General features: G+C 40.2%; 1 protein-coding gene across 13 annotated transcripts in view; it reads left to right on the top strand.

The window, feature by feature from the left end:
- The window catches only part of GAS2L3 (growth arrest specific 2 like 3), a 41,910-nt gene continuing 23,132 nt past the window's right edge, over positions 876-19,653 (top strand). Inside the window, exons 1-3 of one of the 13 annotated variants that reach the window (XM_021092713.1) lie at positions 1,279-1,402; positions 9,968-10,079; positions 12,488-12,525. In XM_021092713.1, the coding sequence (XP_020948372.1) occupies positions 12,508-12,525 (18 nt within the window). In that variant the 5' untranslated portion in view covers positions 1,279-1,402; positions 9,968-10,079; positions 12,488-12,507. The other 12 variants (XM_021092705.1, XM_021092704.1, XM_021092712.1 and 9 more) reach the window with 12 other exon arrangements.

Raw genomic sequence — 19,653 nt, 5'->3', positions numbered from 1 at the left:
AGTCTTACTTCTTTCGCAAAAATGATTTTTTCCCCCTAAAACATAATTACAATTGCTTGCAAGAATCTAAATTCCTTAGTACCTACCAGAGTTTTCATCTGTGGTTACTCCTCCAAGCCTGATCTACCTCAGAATCCCCAAACTCTAGTCGCTCAAAACTGCTATTCCCAGACCATTCCAGGTGCTCTCACATCCCTGGAACCTTGCTGTTCTCTCTGCCTAGAAAGCATCCTTTGCTCCTAAATAACCTCTCTTGCAGATTCTATTTCTCCTTCAACATTCAAGTCCTTTCAAACCTCTGACCATCACCCTCGGAGACTGGTAGCTGCTCTCACCGACTTCCACTGAGCCTTTACCATGCTGCTGAGCACTTCGGAGGCAAGGATTGTCTTGCACACTTTTAGTCTCTTCAGCGAGCAACAGTGTAGCTCCTGCCTGTTTTTGGTGAGTGAATGAAAGAATAAATGCTAGAGAGATCATTCCAGGTCAATTCCACTCTTTACAGATGGGAAACTGGGACCCAAAGAGGTAACATGATTTCCCAAAATAAAACTGAAAAAAGAGGAACGGCCTGGGCTCCCAAGCTTTGGGCACTGATTTTGCCCGGGTATTAACAAGCCACATTTAGGTATCACAGACCTATCTTTTGTTACATTCAAGCCCAGTATCCACGTCACCTCAACCCTCGGAGTTAGTAAACCTCTCTCATTCTGCAGAGGGTAATCCTCTGCCCCCCCTCCCCCCTCCCGCCTCCCCCCTCCTGTCTTCCCCCTCCCCTACACCCTGCTCTGGTGTTTCCTGAAGGAAGAGCCAACATCCTCTTTTTGCTTTCAGCCGCAGCTGTAGCCTGGAACTACAGGATTTCTCTCCATCCCTCTCCCCATTCCTGCAGGGTGACAGTTGTATCTGGGAACCCTGGTGCCTTCAGCACAGCCAGAGAGGTGGATTTAGGATTGGGAGGGGCTCTTAACATATCAGGGTAAAACTCAGGGCGCAGCGCAACACTTCAGGATGCTTAGAGGCGAGGTTGATTCACCTCTCCTGCCAATCGGGACAAATAAGGTTTGTTGCTCTCCCTGAGAGGGCCAGATAAGGGGACGTGCTCCATGACCAAGACAAATTCTTTAAAAAGAGGGGCTTGGTCTCTGCAGCTGTTAGACGGCTGCAGAGGGCGGGTTGCCTGTTGACTGAGGCACACCAGTCCAGTGCGGGCGGCCTGGGGGCGGGGCCTCAAACCACGCCCCCTACCCGCCTTCTGATTGGTTCCTTCGAAACTGGCGGCGGTGAACCCGGAGACCCGGGAGGCTGCGGCGGCCGCGGCGGTTGGTCAGGGGCGTGCCTGCGAGGCACAGATTGAGCGAGATGTCCCGTAGAGAGAAGTGAGCTTCTTGCGCCTGGGTGGGTGAGTACTTCCCTGTTTGCCTTCTTTTTACCTCGCGAACTTTTACTCGTCTTCTCGGGGCTTGCGCTCGAGGAGCCCCCTGCGGTCGCGGAGTCAAAGTGGTGGTTTGGTTGGGGCCCAGAGCAGAGGGATCCAAGACGCTCTGTGATTGGCCCGCTGCTGGAGTCGCGTGCTCTGATTGGTCCCTGAGGCCGTCAAGGTGAGGTTATGCCTGCCTTCCCCTGCCCCCCCAGGTCTGTGCAAAGGGCAACAGGTGTGCCGGGAGGGGGACGGCAGGTATGGATGTGCTAAACTGCGGAAGAGCTTTAGAATCCGAGGAGGGATCAGAGCCTGAAGCTAGTTTAGGCTCTCCAGGGGCACCTTCATTTCCAAGTGCCTTGCACTTATAGGGTCACTTAATTCCTCAGCGTCACTCTGTGGAAGAATTGATGAAGTCACTGACGTGGGAAGGAGGATGACAGATAGTCATTTTGCCCTCAGGCGGAGTTTACAGTTTCTTCCCTATTTGTGCCTTCCAGTCCTTGCAAGGCCCAGATCGCCCAGATGGACGGAACAAGTGTATATAACTGGAGGCTCAGCGTGGGGCTTTTCCCACCCACACCCAACGGTTGGGGGTGGGGTGGAGGGAGGCTTACAGATTGCCTTGGTAATCCGAGGAAAATTTGGAGACTGCTTGCCCATGCAGTTAGTCACTCCTGGTTCCTAACTGATCTTTTCCAGCAAGGAGACTGAGCCTTATGGATTCAGAGTGCTTCGTGGTACACCTGGTGGAGAAGCTGATTAGTCATTATAAAATGAAAAGATTTTTATTTATTTATTTGTTTGGTAGACCCCGTCTGGGTCAGAGTTTGGGTGTTTCTTCGTTTGCGTGCAGAGTGCTAATAGCTACTCTCTCAGAAGATAAGCCGTTTGTGAACTGCTATCTGATCACTCACTTGGCCCTTCAGTGATTGGGAACTGGAGTTTTCACCGACTCGGATTACCTTTGGGAGGGGACTGGAATGGATCTGGATGAAAAAAGTGGAAACTTAGGTGATAGTTGATTGGTTCAGATCCTGATGCGTGTTCCCTGTCTGACTCATCTGTTTCAAAAACTCATTAAAAACCAACGGACTTTGAATAGTAGGTGTGTCTATTTTGACGTTAATGAATTAAAAATAATATTTCTTTTTAGTGTAGGAGAGTTACGAAGCACAAGGGGCTCTGAAAGTCAGACTTTACCATGTTCGTGACCTTAGGCAAGTTATTTAATCTTTCTCAACCTAAATTTTCTACTCTGTAAAAGAAGATTAAGAGTCACTACTTTACTGATGTGAAGGTTGTTGTGAGGATCAAATGAAATAATCCATACAACTTGTTTGGAACAGTGCCTGACACATAGCGATTATTATTTCTATGCTGTATAATTTGGATTAAAAGTTCAGGTTATCCCCACAGAGGAGAGGAGCAGAAGGTGAAGGCAGTGCCAGAGGTAGTGGTAATTAACATTCATGATAAAGTTCATTCATGTGAAGCACTTAAAATTGTATCTGGCTCTTTTTAATAATCCCGCAGTGTAGTTGGTGTTTTCTCCATGTTTTAGATGAGGAAACTGAAGCTCAGAAAGGAATGAAGCTACTAAGTTCCATCCAGAATTCAGTCTAGACTGTCTCACTCCAATGTCCAAAGAGTTTTTTTTTTTTTTTTTTCCATACTACTCTTGCATTTATATTCTCACCATTAAGCAACTTCTCTGCACAGTATTGTTTGTATGGCCCAGGTCCATTTCTGCTGTGGCTATGGAATTATTTGGAACACTTCATTAAAAAATGATGACAATAACTTGTGATGGTAGAACAAAGTGTAATAATAATGTCAACAGTATATATGCTGTTGCTGAAAAGCTGAATGAGTACAATAATGTTTGGGTCAATTCAGAAGTAATTTACATTTTTCCATTGAGTTCTTGCTTATTCATTATATGTTTACTAAGCAGCACCCTTTTTTTCCCTTTCCTACCTCAGCTTAAGTTTGGAGTTAAGAATGAAAGTTCAGTTATTTCAATAATACTTTTTTTTCAAACTGACCGTTGATGAGGAAAGTAAGGGATTAAGTTAATGTGTATTGCTATATTTTACTTTCTTGTAGTAACATGGCTGTGTATCTATGTGTGTATTTTACTTTCTTCCTGTTAGTTGTTGCTTCCTATGCTTTGATATCAGATATACCTTTACATGCTTAATGTACCGTGTGAAGTACATAGAATGTGAGAGAATAGGAGACTTGACCTATTCAGTTGTCAAACTTTATATTTCTCTGTTTTTATTGAAATGTAAGGGCCATAGCGAAGTGTCTCAGAAGTAATGTTTACAAGATGCAGGCACCAATTACATTTATATCTCTTTAGTGTTTCTCCTAAAAACTCTGAAAAGTTTTCTCATGTTATTACATTGTTACAGAGTAGATTGTTTTGACCTGAAAGTTGCCACTGTATTTCATAAGGGAATTACTAATTTCCCAAGAACTAGAATGTAATAAAATGTAGCCAATACACTAAATGCAGTTTCATCTTTGCTGCTGAAAGTGTCATGGGAATTTAAAGTGTTATGACCATCAGTCATGTGCTAGATGTTGCTGAAGTGCTGACTGATAGAAATTCTGCCCATTCATGCAAAACATAAACTTTTCGATTAGTAAGTATAAGCTGAGGTGAAGAGATCACTTTATATAGAATTTTAAACATTACGACTTTTCCCTTGATGGAGGACTTGTTAAAAAGACATTTAATGTTGAAGAGACATTTAACATTTGAACAGACATTGTTAAATAGACATTTAATGTTGTTTTTACACTTCTTTATGTTAGTGTTTGTGTTATACGTATGTCTTCCGTAGTCCTTTAGTCTATCATATATAAAGGCAACCTGATTTTAAATGAAAAAAAAATTCATATCCCACAAAATTTTATGCCAAGCTAATAATTCTCTGTAAAATTAAGATATTCAGGTTGGATCTCTGCCAAGCATTGCAAAAGGGAATTTTCAAATAAAAAAGCAAAGACTCCCAACAAATGAAGAGCTTCTATATTTTACAAATAAAGTGTCCTGTTTTTTGGAAGCTGTCTTTACATTAAATGAATACACCACAGATTTATTTTGTTATTGTTTCATATTTCTTTTAGTGATAAATACAACATTCATTGTTTAGGAGCAATTCTGTTACTAATTTTAGCGCTGAGTTCTACGCAGAAGTAGAAGAGGTGAAGAATGTGGCTCCTTTATGGATCTTATTTTTTAAAGTATAGAGTACAGGAAAATAGAAGCATGTATTTCTATACAACCTACACTTGGGAGGAGGTTCGGGGAGGCTTTTTAGAGTTGAATCTGAAGGGTAGGTAGGAGTGAGTCTGGAAGAGAGGAGGAAGGAGAGCATCCACGTAGACGGATCACAGAGGTGAGACAGCAGGCTGCTCCAAAGGGCTGAAACAAGTTCAACAGGCTGGAGTGTGAGGGTCAAGAGATGAGGCTAGAGGGGATCCTGCAAGGCTTTGATAGCTTCATTAAGGAGTTGAGGCTTTGTCCTGAAGGGAGTGTGGCACTGTTAAGTCCATTAAGGGCTTTAAGCAGGGAAGTAATAACATCCTTAGATGGGAGTTTGCGAAGGATCCCTCTGGCTTCAGTGTATGAAGGACATGTTGGAAGGATGAAAGGGTGGAGAAAGGGTGACTGGTTGGAGGCTGTTTCAGTAAACTTGGAGAAGGATGGTGGTGGGGGCTTGAACTAGAGGAGTGGCCATAGGTACTGAAGAGAAAATTTCAAGGTGGAAACAAGATATGGCCATTGATTGTCTTGGTTGAGGTAGGGTAGGGACCTGGGTAGGAGGTGGAGGTATGAGAGAGGAGGGAATCAAGATGCCCTGGTAACCTGGTGAATGTTGGTGCTATTCTCTGAGGTTGTAAGCACAAGAAGCCTTCGTAAATATATACATGAGTTATTAATTAATTCACAAATGATCTCAGATATACAATAGCAGGGCCCTTTGTTGATGATGAGGATAGCAAACACATGGCACTCACAATGGGTTTTAGCTATACATTTTGCATCTTTTTAAAAAATTTTAAGTCTACAATATACATCTGGTGCCCCCTTTCTCATTGCTTCAACATGTTGTTGGCCTTGCTGCATCTTCTAACCATGTTTTGCGTACGTACTACTTTCTTCAAGTCAAATGTCTTGAGCCTCTGGGCACATCTTCCTTTCCTCACTTAAGATGTGTACTTGTTTCCTGCTACTGCTGGAACAAATAACCACAAAACTTAGTGGTTTATAACAACATAAATATAATATCTTACAGTTGGGAGGTCACAAACCTGAAATGAGCTTTAAAAAAATGTTGGTAGGGCTATTCTAGAAGCTCCAGGGGAGAGTCCACTTCTTTCCCCTTTTTCCAGCTTCTAGCAGGCATCGGTGTTTTTTGGCTCCTTGCTCTGGAAGCCAGCAGTGTAACAACTCAAGTTTCTTTCTCTGTCTCTTTCCTCGTGACATCTCCTTCTCTCTCTGCTTCTGCTCTCACACCGTCTTCTCTAGCTCTGACCATTCTGCATCCCTTTTATGAGACTCTTGCAATTACATGGGGCTCACTAGGATAGTCTCTCATTTCCTCAGGCTCTTTTTTTTTTTTTTTTTTTTTTTTGTCTTTTTGCTATTTCTTTGGGCCGCTCTCACGGCATATGGAGGTTCCCAGGCTAGGGGTCGAATCGGAGCTGTAGCCACTGGCCTACGCCAGAGCCACAGCAACGCGGGATCTGAGCCACGTCTGCAACCTACACCACAGCTCATGGCAACGCCGGATCCTTAACCCACTGAGCAAGGGCAGGGACCGAACCCGCAACCTCATGGTTCCTAGTCGGATTCGTTAACCACTGCGCCACGACGGGAACTCCTCCTCAGGCTCTTAATTTGCTCAATCTGCAGGGTCCATGAAGGCAGTATATTGACAGGTTTTGGGGATTAGTATGTAGACATGTTTGGGGACCATTATGCTGCCTTCCACAAATGGAGTTTATTGAAAAGATGTGATGAAACTATGCCTGGGAGTTCCCATCCTGGCTCAGTGGTTAACGAACCCAACTAGCATCCATGAGGATGCGGGTTTGATCCCTGGCTTTGCTCAGTGGGTTAAGGATTCAGCATTGCCGTGAGCTGTGGTGTAAGTCCCAGACATGGCTCGGATATGGTGTTGCTAATGGCTGTGGTGTAGGCTGGGAGCTTGTAGCTCTGATTGGACCCCTAGCCTGGGAACCTCCATATGCCATGGGTGTGGCCCTAAAAAGACATGCCACACACACACACACACACACACACACACACACACACACACACACGAAACTATGCCTGTCCTCTAGGGCAGCCATATGAATTCCTGAGTAGCACATTGTTCTCAGAGTCCTTGCCCATTGACACAGCTATTCTATCTTGTGCGTTTGAACCTTCTGCCAAATACATACCTGTTTTAGTCATTTTTTTTCTTAGCGATGCCTCTAGTATATCAGACAGCTCCCTTGACCTGCTGGTAGCTTGACTAGTAACTACATCTTTCACCTTGGACCTGTTTAGTGAGAGGCAAAATCACTTATCAGTTCAGGTCACATAGTAAATAAAAGTGACAAATAATAAATAATACCCCCAAAAGTTTCCTGTCAGACATTTGTCTGCTGTCTGGCTGCTTCCAAGTTTTGCTGTCACGTTTTGCCTACTCAGTGTTTCCTAGAGATGCTCACGGAGCTCTCACTAAACGTGTTTCCCAAACTTTCAGCTTGAATAATTCTCTTTACAGTCCTTCCATAGCAGTGCACAAGCTTATAAGATACTTGGTCAAGCAATGTACAGAAATAACAACAACAACAAATAGTATAAAGCCCTGTAAAGACAAGTAATTGGGAGAAATGCTGTGTCTCGTGAATTCAAAAGCTAGAGAAAATAAGCAGAGTTAATTCAGGTGAGTCAGGAAGGGCTCCTGGGAGGAGGTAATCGGAAGAGTTGCAAGCCTGGAGGGCTTAGTCGAGCTGAGGACTCCGTCTCCTTTGCTGACGCTTTCTCTCCCGTCTAAATGTTAGATTTTTACAGGACCTGTTCTTTGACCCTTATCACTGCTTTCTCCATTTCTTTCTCAGATGACCTCATTCATTCCAGTGGCTTTATCTCGCCTGTATTGCTGACAATTTTTATCTCCTCCTGAACTTTCCTCTTAGTACTTCCAACTGCCAACCTGACATTTCCACTCGAATGTCTTTAAAGACTTCTCAAATCAGACATGACCAAGACGCAGCTATTTTGCCCTGTCTCTGCTGGGTTCCCTGCTTCGATCTGTTCAGACTCCCATCACCCTCATCTCAGTAAATGCTGCCACTATCTATTTGCTCAATTGCTTAAGCCAGAAACCCAGGAGACATTTTGTTGGTTTTTGGCTGCACCCATGGCATGTGGAAGTTCCCGGACCAGGGGTGGACCTGAGCCACTGCAATGCCAAGGTCCAGTCCTTAACCGCTAAGCCACCAGGGAACTAACTCCCCCAGGAGTCACTCTTGACACTTCACTCTGCCCTTATATCCCTGTCCTTCACCCTCCATCTCTAACCATTATAAGTCTTGATTCTAATTCCAAAATAGATGTCAAATCCATCCAGTTCTCTCCGGTGGAGACGTTGCCAGCATCCCTGCTCAGTCGCTGTTATTTGTCACTGAACTGCAGCAGTGGACCCCCTGCCCTTCCCTTTCCAGGCTGCTCTCCAGTTCCTGTGTGTTTTAGTTTTCTTTACTCTCACTGTTTCTACCCCTCTCTGCTTCTCCTCTGCTTCCCACATCTGTACCCACCCCTCCTGTTTTCTTTTAAACCATCGCTATCTCACTGCCATGTTTTTCTCTCTCCCTCTTTCCCTCTGTTAAAACTATGCGTGAGACTACGTCTCTCCCTTGGTTGACTCTCTCATGACTTTCCACTGCACTTGGAGTATAAATTTTCTGCAACCTGGCCTCCTGTGGTGGAGCTCCTGCCTGGCTTTCCAACCCTATCCTAAGCCGCACGTGCTCCATGCTTCAGCCATACCTGCGTCTTTTAGTTCTCAGAATGGGCCAAACCCTCTCGGTTCAGAGTCTTCGCAAAAATTACTCTCTATGCATAGAACTCTTCCTCTTCTCTCTCCCTGGCTAATATTCACCATTCTTCAAATTTGTGTTTTGTCTCTAGCACAACCATTTCTAAATCATTCAATCCAAGTCTGAAAGTAGGCCCCTGCTGTTTCTCTGTTCTTTCCTCAGAGCAATTATTGGGACTTAACATTGTGTGTTCATTTGTGTATTCACTCCATACACAAGCGAATGAGGTAGCTCCATAAGAGTATCATGCCTGTTGTGTTCATCACTGCATCTCTTGCCAGGGGTGCCTGGTTTGATAAAGGCTGTGAGTAAATGCTAGTCGACTAAATGAGGCAGTCAACACCGAGTGAACAAGTGTCTAGCCTGAGCAGAGGTACAGCCACAGGAGTGGGCAAAGCCAATAGAGAGGATGGCGAGGAGACAGGCTGAATGGAGCAAAGGGCCCATGTGTGACAGAGCCCCGAAGACTTTTATTCCAGCAAGAGACTTGTGTCACCGACTTGTATATGAGTATCCTCCCACTTAAGATGTTGGTATTTTAGTTTTTATTTTCATTTAATAACTATATTTATTTTTATGTTAGTAAAAGCAACTTTCCAAATTATATTTAATGATTTCCTCAGCATTATTCTTGCTTTCCTATCCCTTTTTAATTTGATGAATTATGTCAAATGAACTACAGTTTTGTCTCATGTAGTATCACGATAACAACTCATTTGTTAAGTGCTAGCTATGTGTGAGATGCAACCAGACTAGGGAGGTGGTGGTATCCCACTTTACAAACCAGAGCACTGGAGGCTCGGAGAAGTTAGCTGTCCTAAGGTCATCTGGAATTCAAACCAGATGGGTCTGTTACTTTCTATTACCGCAGTGAAGTTATGCTGAGTTATTTTAGTACACATTAAAAACATATGAAATCTACTTGGTGTGGATATAGCATTTCTATTTTCTCTATTAGGCAATTAGGAAACATTTAAATCAAAATTTCAAAGCTGAGAAAGTTGGGGGGAGATTTCCTGAATAAATTAGGGAAGATGTCTTCTATAGCTGTTTTTCTAAATGATCATTAAGGATGATGAAAAGTTTTTTGACATACAGAAGGGCATACAGACTAGTTTAATAACACCTGTGTTCTCACCACTTATCTTGAAGTCAGTCTTACCGGTACAGTTGAAAGGCCTCTGTGCATCCCTCCCCAGTCTCGTCTTCCTCCCCTCCTCAGCAGTAACCACTCTCCCAACTTGGGCATTTATCATGTCCCTGCAGCTTAGGTATCTTGGCAATAATCTGTAGGCGGGGTGCTGAATGTATACATTTTACAGTGGCGGTTATTATTTATTTTTCTGAAGAACTTTAAACCTTATTTCTTTGCCTTTTTTTTTTTTTTTTTTTTTTTTGGCGATTCATTTCTACACTGGCCCCAATTTGTACCAGGACTGAGCCATACCACCCTGTGCTCTCCCCACTGCATCTTATAGTGTGGGTGGGGAATGAAAATGTGCTGTTTCAAAGCCTACAGCTGTAGAACAAAGGAACGGTGCCACAGGTGGGTGTTTTTTCCCTGTTGTGACCTGAGGTTAAACTGGTATGAAGAGCCTTACTGCAGATAATCTTGAGGACTTCATGGCTGAACCTGTTTTTAAGTGAAGTGGGCAAGGCCCAAATCCTGTGTCAGTTTCAGGAGGATGAGTGCATTCTGCGTCTCACATTTTCTCCAGGTTTAAAAAATTAAGCATAGTAGTCTTCACTTGTGATCTCTGCATGGATTATTTGTCTTGTGAAGATTCCCAGCAGGGTTAGCAAATAGTTTGGCCTTTGTCACCTGAGAACTTTTCCTTCCCCCCCAAATCTAAGGGAAAAGACAGCAAAGAATTAAAATAAGTCTTCTCCAAAAAGACAGAAAGACAAACACAGAAACAAAGTAAAGCCAATAAGTTTCTAATTAAGATGCAGCTGCAGAAATGAAGCACTGTTGATTCAATATAATTGGTTTATGTGAAAAAGGAAAAAAAAAATGTAGAGACTGAGACTTTTAGGGAAAGAGATGAGAGGGAAATAGGTAATAAAATGAGTAAGATGCAGGAATTGCGACTGTGCTGCAGACTGGGGACTGGGCTAACTGCAGAAAAGAGGCTGCTCTTAAATGCCAGAGACACAAAAATGGTTTAGAAAGAGGAGTGAAGGACGAGAAAATATTAACTGGCTCTTAGTATCTGGGACACAGTGAATCCTCAGGAATTAATTGATGATTCACAGATACAAGCTCATCAGTTTTCCATAAAAGTTTTCCAGTAAGAGCATATGTTTGTGTACATAATAGTTTTTCACATATGAAGATGTGCTCTAGTTTACCTGAGTACCATTTATTAATGTCTTTTAAAAAGTAATCTAGATATTGTTTTGATATCTTAAATGCAGTTCTTCCTATTACAGAAAAAGAATGATATGGGGAAAATATATCTGTATATACAAAAGACTGCTAGAGTTCAGTGACCGAAGGTTGAGCACAATTTCGTTTCTTTCATAAAAGTGATTTTGTTGAAATTTCCATAAAAAGTGCAACTTCTAAACATTCTTGTGATAGCTTCTTTGTGACTATGTTACTGTTCTTGATTTGCACACGCCTCATAACTTAGGCCTTCTTTTGTTTGGGGTTGGCAGTTCCAACTGTTAAAGCTCTTGTCTGATTATGTGAGACTCCTTATTTTCATAGAAGCAGCTTCTTTTCTGCATTTTCAAAAAATGGTCTCGGAAGCTTCTCACTGTGGGTCTTTGTTGGGGACAAAGGATTATTTATGCTAAAGGAAAATGTATCCCCCACTGAATTAGCTCGTGGGAAGCATAACAAGCTCATTAGTAATGCTCAGTTGTACTTTGGCCTTTTGCTGGGGTAGAGAGAAGGAAAAATGACATCAAGAAGGACATTCTGCTGTCCTTTGCCTTCTTGCAAAGACAAGGTGATATGTGATATCAGACTTTTCAGTTAGATTTAGCTGCAGTTGAGCATTTGTACCAGAAGAAATGTCCCTAAGAGGACAGTGGAACGTGTAGCTGGCACTGCGCATGAGGTGTGTTTGATGTAATTTAGGAGAGAAAGTAACTTCTCCTTGGAAATGGATGGCATTATAGCCTTGTAAGCCACTTTATATTTTTTCTTAGACTGTTTTAATGGTGGTTTACAATAAAAAATGCATATTATGTTGCTATAAGCAATCTAATATCCTAGGTTTTATATGGTCTATATTATTATGAGTGTTTTCAAACTCTTCACTTTTTTCCTCTGAAAATATATTAAAGAATTGTATTAATCTAACTTAATTTAAGGTTGTATTTTTTTCTCGAAGCTTTAAAGAATAGTACTTTAGAGTTAAATTGCAGTTCCTTTTTTTTGTCTTTAGTACCTCATGGAGAAGGTAAGTTATGAAAAATTATTATAGAAAGGCATTGAGTATTGTTTCATTGTTAAAATTAATATTTTTCTTTATTTATTGTCTGGTAAAAGAAGCTTATGGCTAAGCTTGTGAATTTATACAGAGTTTGAACAAACTTATATGATCTCTTTATAAAGATCAGGTGAGAGATGCTTCATTATCAGTTGTGATATTTGTATATACATTATATTTACAATATATTTACAGGGGAAAATCCTGGGACACTTTGATATGAGCTAAGTTTTATTGTTAGTTTTATTTTACTAGTCAGGTACTTTAAGAATTACTTACATATTAAAGTGTGTTTCAGATTTTCCTTTCAAATGAGAAGTACTTTCATGAAGTGAGAAGCTAGGAGTATTACTGAGTTCTCCTATAATCAGATTATTCCAAATAGAAGAAAAAGTTTTAGGTTTTCAGTCAAATAGGAGAATAAAGCAGATTTCTTGTAATTTGAGGGTTCGGGGGAACAAGAAAGCTACCATTGTCTGCATATTAATATTTTGTTTTATTTTCAGAACAGCAGTTTCAATATAGTTGACCATGCAGCCTGCAATTCAAGTAAGTGGTTTTCTTGGGACTATATTATTTAAATTAATGAGACATATTATATTATAAGATTATAATAGTAAAATAATATCAATTTTTTATTGTACTAGTTTTTTTAAGCATCCAATTTTAATAGCAGGAATACTATGTTTTCATTTTCTAGTTCTGAAAAGGCTTTAATTTTAAGCTTTCATTTATATTGCATATTTGTAAGAATCAAAAATACTGTAAGATTGGTGGATTCATCTTATTTGTACTACCCTGTGAGAGGAGTCAGAATATTTTGTGGTTTTCTCCTCATTACAATTTAGTATGTATTTGTAGTTAAAAGAACTTTACTGAAAACAAATATGAATTTTTAATTTTAGGTAATTGTACATGTGCCCTGCAATGCTTATAAATAACATGTCATTAAAACTTAAAATTTAAAAGTTTTTTTTTTTTTTTTGTGTTGTTGTTGTGTGTTTTTCTGGTTAGTTTTTTGATTGGGGAGAGGAAGATGGAGATAATGAAACAAACCAGAATATGTTATATTGGAATGATTTCCAAAGATGGTATTTATTCTTATGTCTTTTTAAGTTTCTTTTTCTTTTGATACAAGTAGAACACAACTGAATTTTAACTTAAAAATCACATTGAAGTTCTACCTAGAAAGATGCAAGCAACTGATAACAAAATTTGCCTTGGAAAGTGAGAACTTTTAGAGTTAATCAGATTTCATTTCTTGTTTTATTTCTGCCACCCTGATTGTGAGAGGCTGGCGAATTATTTTACCTGAGTCCCTGCTTCCTTGCCTCTAAGATGAGGATCATAGTGCTTATTTTTCAGAGTAGTGAGGAATCAATAACATGAGCAAAGCGCCTCCTGGAACGTATGTTACATGGTAGGCACTTCAGAAGTTTGGTTGGATCATTGGTACCGCAAAATTGTCCAGGTATATATAGAACTGGAGATTTTACCTGTGTCTGAAAGTCTTTTGTTTCTTTTCTTTTCTTTTTTTTTTTTTTTAATTAAGAAAGAAGCCTTATTGAGATAACAGTGGGTGATAGCTAGAGAGGATAACTTATTTATCTGCTGGTTAAGAACAGTTATGAATGTGATGCTGTTTTCTCCCTCCAACATAGGCTCCCACCCTACTAATAAAGAGTTCTTTTACACTGCTTCTTCATTTTGGCACTTGGGTGGCCATGGCAGTCTCCCAGAGGGTCTTATTCCTCGCCTTTGGGTCCTTTCTAATCAGTATTGAGTATGTTCAGAACCCCTTTATTTCTCAACACCATTTTTTATCTGATTACTTCTATTCCTCTCTTCATCCAAGTCTCAGAAACATCATCAGTTTCATGTTGATTATATTTTCTTGATTCCTTAAAGGGTGCCTTTTATCATTGACACATTGACCATGTTTTTCTCATTTCTACCCTAGTAGCCATTACTGCTTTCTTAACTTGGTGTTTGTTTGTTGTTGTTGTTTTTCCATATTTCGTGTAATAGTTCCATGAACCTTTGCTGATACAGATTCCACAGATCCATCTCTATTGATTCTTCTCCAAGAGTCCCCTTGACATCTCTCATGGAAGTTTTTTCCTTCTGTCTGGTGAATGCAAGAACTTCTTAGGATTTTCACCCTTTTGCTAATTAGGCCTCGTTATTCATAAGTGCCTTGCAGAGAGGAGACACCCAGTAGATAGCTATTTTCAGCTGGTTTCTTATTAATTCAATATATTAAGATCTTTCTTGCTCCCTTGTTTCTGATTCTGATTAGTAAATAAACTTTCAGGCTCATAATTCCCTCGGAGAATGAGACAAAAACTATGAACTCTGAGAAAAGGCCCATTTGTACATCAGTATAAAATTTTACCTACATGTAAATTAAGCTTATGCACTGACTCAAATTCTTCTATAGGCTGCCTATGGTTAGGGATCTCTGCAATATGAGGGTTTTCGGCATGTCTGAGGACATTTATACATTCAGGTTTTGTTATTAACGTCTAACTTTTAAGAACATTAATATGCTATTGACTAGCCCAGATTTTTATTGTCTTCTGCTTGCATTAATAGGAATCCAAGTACTCTTTTCCCTAATGTGGCAAGAAATTAGAATGACTTTTGTAATGTTAGCTTCCATGTCACACATGATTTTTTCCAAACACCTTCCTAACTAATATGCATCTTTCCTTGACAAACATTTGCATCCTCTCTGCCTTTTGTTGACTCAGCCAGATGGTTAAAGGACAAATAACATGCTGTTGACTATAAAATACCATTGATTGTAAGATGCATCTTGATTTTGATGATACACAGTCATTTGCTAATATCCATTCCTCAGTTATTCAGTATTCTTTTTTGTCCTTTTTTTAGGGCTGTACCCGTGGCATACGGAGGTTCCACGGCTAGGGGACAAATCAGAGCTGTAGCTGCTGGCCGACGCCACAGCCACAGCAACGCCAGATCCAAGCCGCGTCTGTGACCTACACCACAGCTCATGGCAACACTGGATCCTTAACCCACTGAGCAAGGCCAGGGATTGAACCTGAGTCCTCATGGATGCCAGTCAGATTCGTTTCCTCTGAGGCTTGATGGGAACTCCTATTCAACTAATATTTTTGACTGCATATCATGTGCTGGGTTTTATACTGAGTCCTGGGATTACAAATAGAAATAAGACATGCTTATGAACAGAAGATTTAGATGTTAACCCTTTGCCATATTATGTTTGAAGTAATTCTAAGAGAATTCAGGGAAATAAACATTTTGCTCTTTTCCTAAAACTTCATTAAAAAATTTTTTTTCCCTAAAACTTTATGGTAACCTCATATATTTATGAGTTCATTCCCCAATCACTACCTCAGTTCCTAAAACAATACCTCTAAAATGACTATGTGTCTCTTTGTCTTTGGGCATTTTTATTAAGTTTTGCTACTGCTGCCTGCCTCTTGTAGTATATATTTATTTTCTTTCTTTGCCTTTGGGATACTTTATCATAGAAAATTGGAAACAACTCTTTTTTTTCTCCAAATTTTTCTAGATTAACAGTAGTATTATGGCTTTTGATTTGGTATAGTAAGACTTGTCTCAAATAAACCAATAAATTTATTATATTTTAAGGGCGAAATCATCACATTTAAAAATTAAGAACTAGATTCACTTGATTTTACCTATACTTATGTCTCTTTTTTCAAAAACTTTTTAAAATTTTATTTTAAAGCAATCACAAACCTGCAAAGTGGTTGTTAAGTATGGAAAAGAGATACTTGTTTGCTGAACCATTTGAGAGTAAGTTGCCAATCTGATGCCTCATTACCTCCTCTGGTACTTTAGTACATTGTTGCTCGAGGACTTCCTTCTACACAACCACAGTGAACCATCAGAATCAGGATATTAATGTTGGTACAGTGCTATACCATCTAAGACCCAGACCACATTCACGTATTGCCAGCTGTCCCAGTGATGTCCAGTTCACAGTCACGTGTTGCATTTAATTGTCTTATGGGTCTTAGTCTTTGTCAGTCTAGAGCAGTATCTCAGTCTTTGATTTCTTTAATGACACTTTTCAATATATATATATATATTTTTGTCTTTTTGTCTTTTGTTGTTGTTGTTGCTATTTCTTGGGCCGCTCCCACGGCATATGGAAGTTCCCAGGCTAGGGGTCGAATCGGAGCTGTAGCCACCGGCCTACACCAGAGCCACAGCAACGTGGGATCCGAGCCGCGTCTGCAACCTACACCACAGCTCACTGCAACGCCGGATCGTTAACCCACTGAGCAAGGGCAGGGACCGAACCCGCAACCTCATGGTTCCTAGTCGGATTCATTAACCACTGCGCCATGACGGGAACTCCGACACTTTTCAATATTAAAGATCAATTATTTTATAGAATGTCCCTCAATTTAGATTTGCCTAGTGTTTTCTCTTCATCAGGTTTTGGCTGTGCATCTTGGCAGGAATGTCACAGAGGGATGCTATGTAAATTATAGTTGATTCACAACATTGTGCCAATTTCTGCTGTATAGCAAAGTGATTCAGTCATACACACACACATTTGTTTTATGTATATATATAAAATTTTCCATCATGGTCTATCCCAGGAGATTGGATATAGTTTGCCATCCTACACAGTAGGACCTCATTACTTATCCATTCTAAATGTAATAGTTTGTATCTACCAACCCCAAACTCCAGTCCATCCCACTCCCTCTCCTCTTGCCCTTGGCAACCACAATTCTGTTCTCTGTCTGTGAGTCTGTTTCTCTCTCATAGATAAGTTTGTGTCATATTTTAGATTCCACATATAAGTCATATTATATGGTATTTAATATGACTTAGTTCACTTTCTGACTTAGTTCACTTAATATGAGAATCTCTAGTTGCATCTAGGTTGCTGCAAATGGCATTATTTCATTTTTATGATTGAGTAGTATTCCATTGTGTATGTGTACCACATGTTCTTAATCCATTCATTGTAGATGGATATTTAGGTTGTTTCCATGTCTTGGCTTTTGTGAAATGTGCTGCACTGAACAAAGGGGAGCATATATCTTTTTGAATTATTGTATTGTCTGGATATATGCCCAGGAGTGGGATGGTTGTATCATATGATAGTTCTATATTTAGTTTTCTGAGGAACCTCCATACTGTTTTCCATAGTGGTTGTACCAATTTGCATTCCCCAGGTGGCATATGGTTTTGATTTATCCCATTATTAATCATGTTCACTTATGTCACTCAGTTAAATTGCTGCCTGATGAGTTTCTGTGCTGTAAATTACTCTTTTTTTTTCTCCTCTTCGTGGTAAGTATTTTGTGAGGAAGTACTTTGAAGCTGTATAAAAATCTCATTCAGTGGCCAACAAGCACGTGAAAAAATGCTCAACATCACTGATTATTAGAGAAATGCAAATCAAAACTACTATGAGGTACCACCTCACACCAGTCAGAACGGCCATCATTAACAAGTCCACAAATGACAAATGCTGGAGAGGGTGTGGAGAAAAGGGAACCCTCCTGCACTGTTGGTGGGAATGTAAGTTTCTACAACCACTATGGAAAACAGTATGGAGGTACCTTAGAAAACTAAATATAGAACTCCTATATGACACAGCAACCCCACTCTTGGGCATACATCCAGACAAAACTCCTTTAAAAAGACAAATGCGCCCACATGTTCATTATAGCACTATTCACAATAGCCAAGACATGGAAACAACCTAATTGTCCATTGATAGATGATTGGATTAAGAAGATGTGGTATATATAAACATAGTGGAATATTACTCAGCCATAAAAAAGAACAAACTAATGCTATTTGCAACCACATGGATGGAGCTAGAGACTCTCATACTAAGTGAGAAAAGTCAGAAAGAGAAAGAAAAATACTATATGATATCACATATCTGGAATTTAATATATGGCACAAATGAACCTTTCCACAGAAAACAAAATCATGGACTTGGAGAACAGACTTATGGTTGCCAAGGAGGAGGGGAGGGAGTGGGATGGACTGGGAATTCGTGGTTAATAGATGCAAACTATTGCCTTTGGAATGGATAAGTAATGAGATCCTGCTATGTAGCACTGGGAACTATGTCTAGTCACTTATGATGGAGGATGATAATGTGAGAAAAAAGAATGTGTACATGTATGTGTGACTGGGTCATCTTGCTGTCCAGTATAAAACTGACAGAACATTGTTAACCAGCTCTAATGGAAAAAAAATAAAAATCATTGTAAAAACAATCTCATACATTATCAAAATTCCAATTTATTAATTTATTTATATTTATGTGGACTCATAGTTGTCTATTTTATTCAATGTGTTATAATCCACTTACTATTCTGGTGCTCAAATTATCTTGATTTAACCAGTAGAGGTCCCTTCAAGCTGACTTCTGTATCCTTTTGCATGTCCCCATCGTTCTTCGAGTACTTCTTTGTTTGCTTCCTGGTAAAAGATACTCCATTCCATTCCAGTACTGTGGGGTTCATTCTAGTTTTCATTCATTCCATAGTTTTACCTCTTTTTTTTTGGCAGTGAGAAACCTGGCTCCCATTTGATAAATCCCCATGTATGTGACCAGTTTCCCATTGTTGCTGCCACCCCTCCCTGAGTTGGTGCTCTCAGCTCACTTGGGGTCTGACCTGCACTTGGGGACATTCTCCATTGTCCCCAGTGGAACCGCCTTCTGCTCTGGGTCTGACACTGTGCACAGGGCTATCCCCATGTGTGAATTCCTGCTTATCTCACTCAAGCTCTCTGCATCCTTATCAAGCTACACTCCTATGAGAACCCCTTCCTCACTTCACTCAGGCTCACTACCCTTTCTTGAGATTGATACAGTCTTTTCTCTAAATAATCTTATATTAAAAATACCTAATTGTATTTCAAAATTTTGCAAATGTTGGTTTGATAGCATGTTTATGTCAATTTTTATTTTAAACCAGGGATTGACCAGGTAGTAAATATTTTTGGCTTTGTGAGTTGATAGGCAAAATTGAAGCTATTATGTTGATACTTAAGTAACTACCATGTAATTTTTTTTTTGTCTTATTTGAACTTTATTTTTGAAAAATTAGGTTAGCACATAGGAGGTAAAACATGAAGCACATCTTGATAACTTTCCTCCTCTGATGTTTCATCAGACTCTGACCCATTGGCTTCATAGGTTGCAGTTTGTTTTGACTGTTTGTTTTGAACTTTTGCACTTGAGATCCAGAATGTTGTTGCAATATCAAAGCAGTAAGGTGTGGATTCTAGTTTTTTTCTTGCCTGTACCGGGTAGAAGGGTGCATTTGATCAACCAAGCAGATAAGGTGAGTGAAGAAGGTAGGAAGTGAAATAAAAAGAGGGTCAGGGATTGTTAAGAGCTAAGCCCTGGGGGCTCTGTCTCTAGGCTGTAGCCAGCCTGGCTAGTAGGTCATAACCGGAAGGAGTGGAGTTCAGGGCTAGTCTGACCTTATTTCATGGCTTTCAAAGTGAAGCTGAACATCTAGGTTAGAAATAAGAGATGTCCTAATTTTTATGAGTTGGATGCACAAGCAGCAGTTTCTGTCCTCAAGTAACTGCTATTTTAAAATGTAAAAACCGGAGTTCCCGTTGTGGCGCAGTGGTTAACGAATCCGACTAGGAACCATGAGGTTGCGG

This window comes from Sus scrofa, chromosome 5, assembly GCF_000003025.6.
Source record: "Sus scrofa isolate TJ Tabasco breed Duroc chromosome 5, Sscrofa11.1, whole genome shotgun sequence".
NCBI lineage: Eukaryota > Metazoa > Chordata > Mammalia > Artiodactyla > Suidae > Sus > Sus scrofa.
Note: the sequence above shows the minus strand (reverse complement) of the source record. Positions and strands in the feature narration are given on the sequence as shown.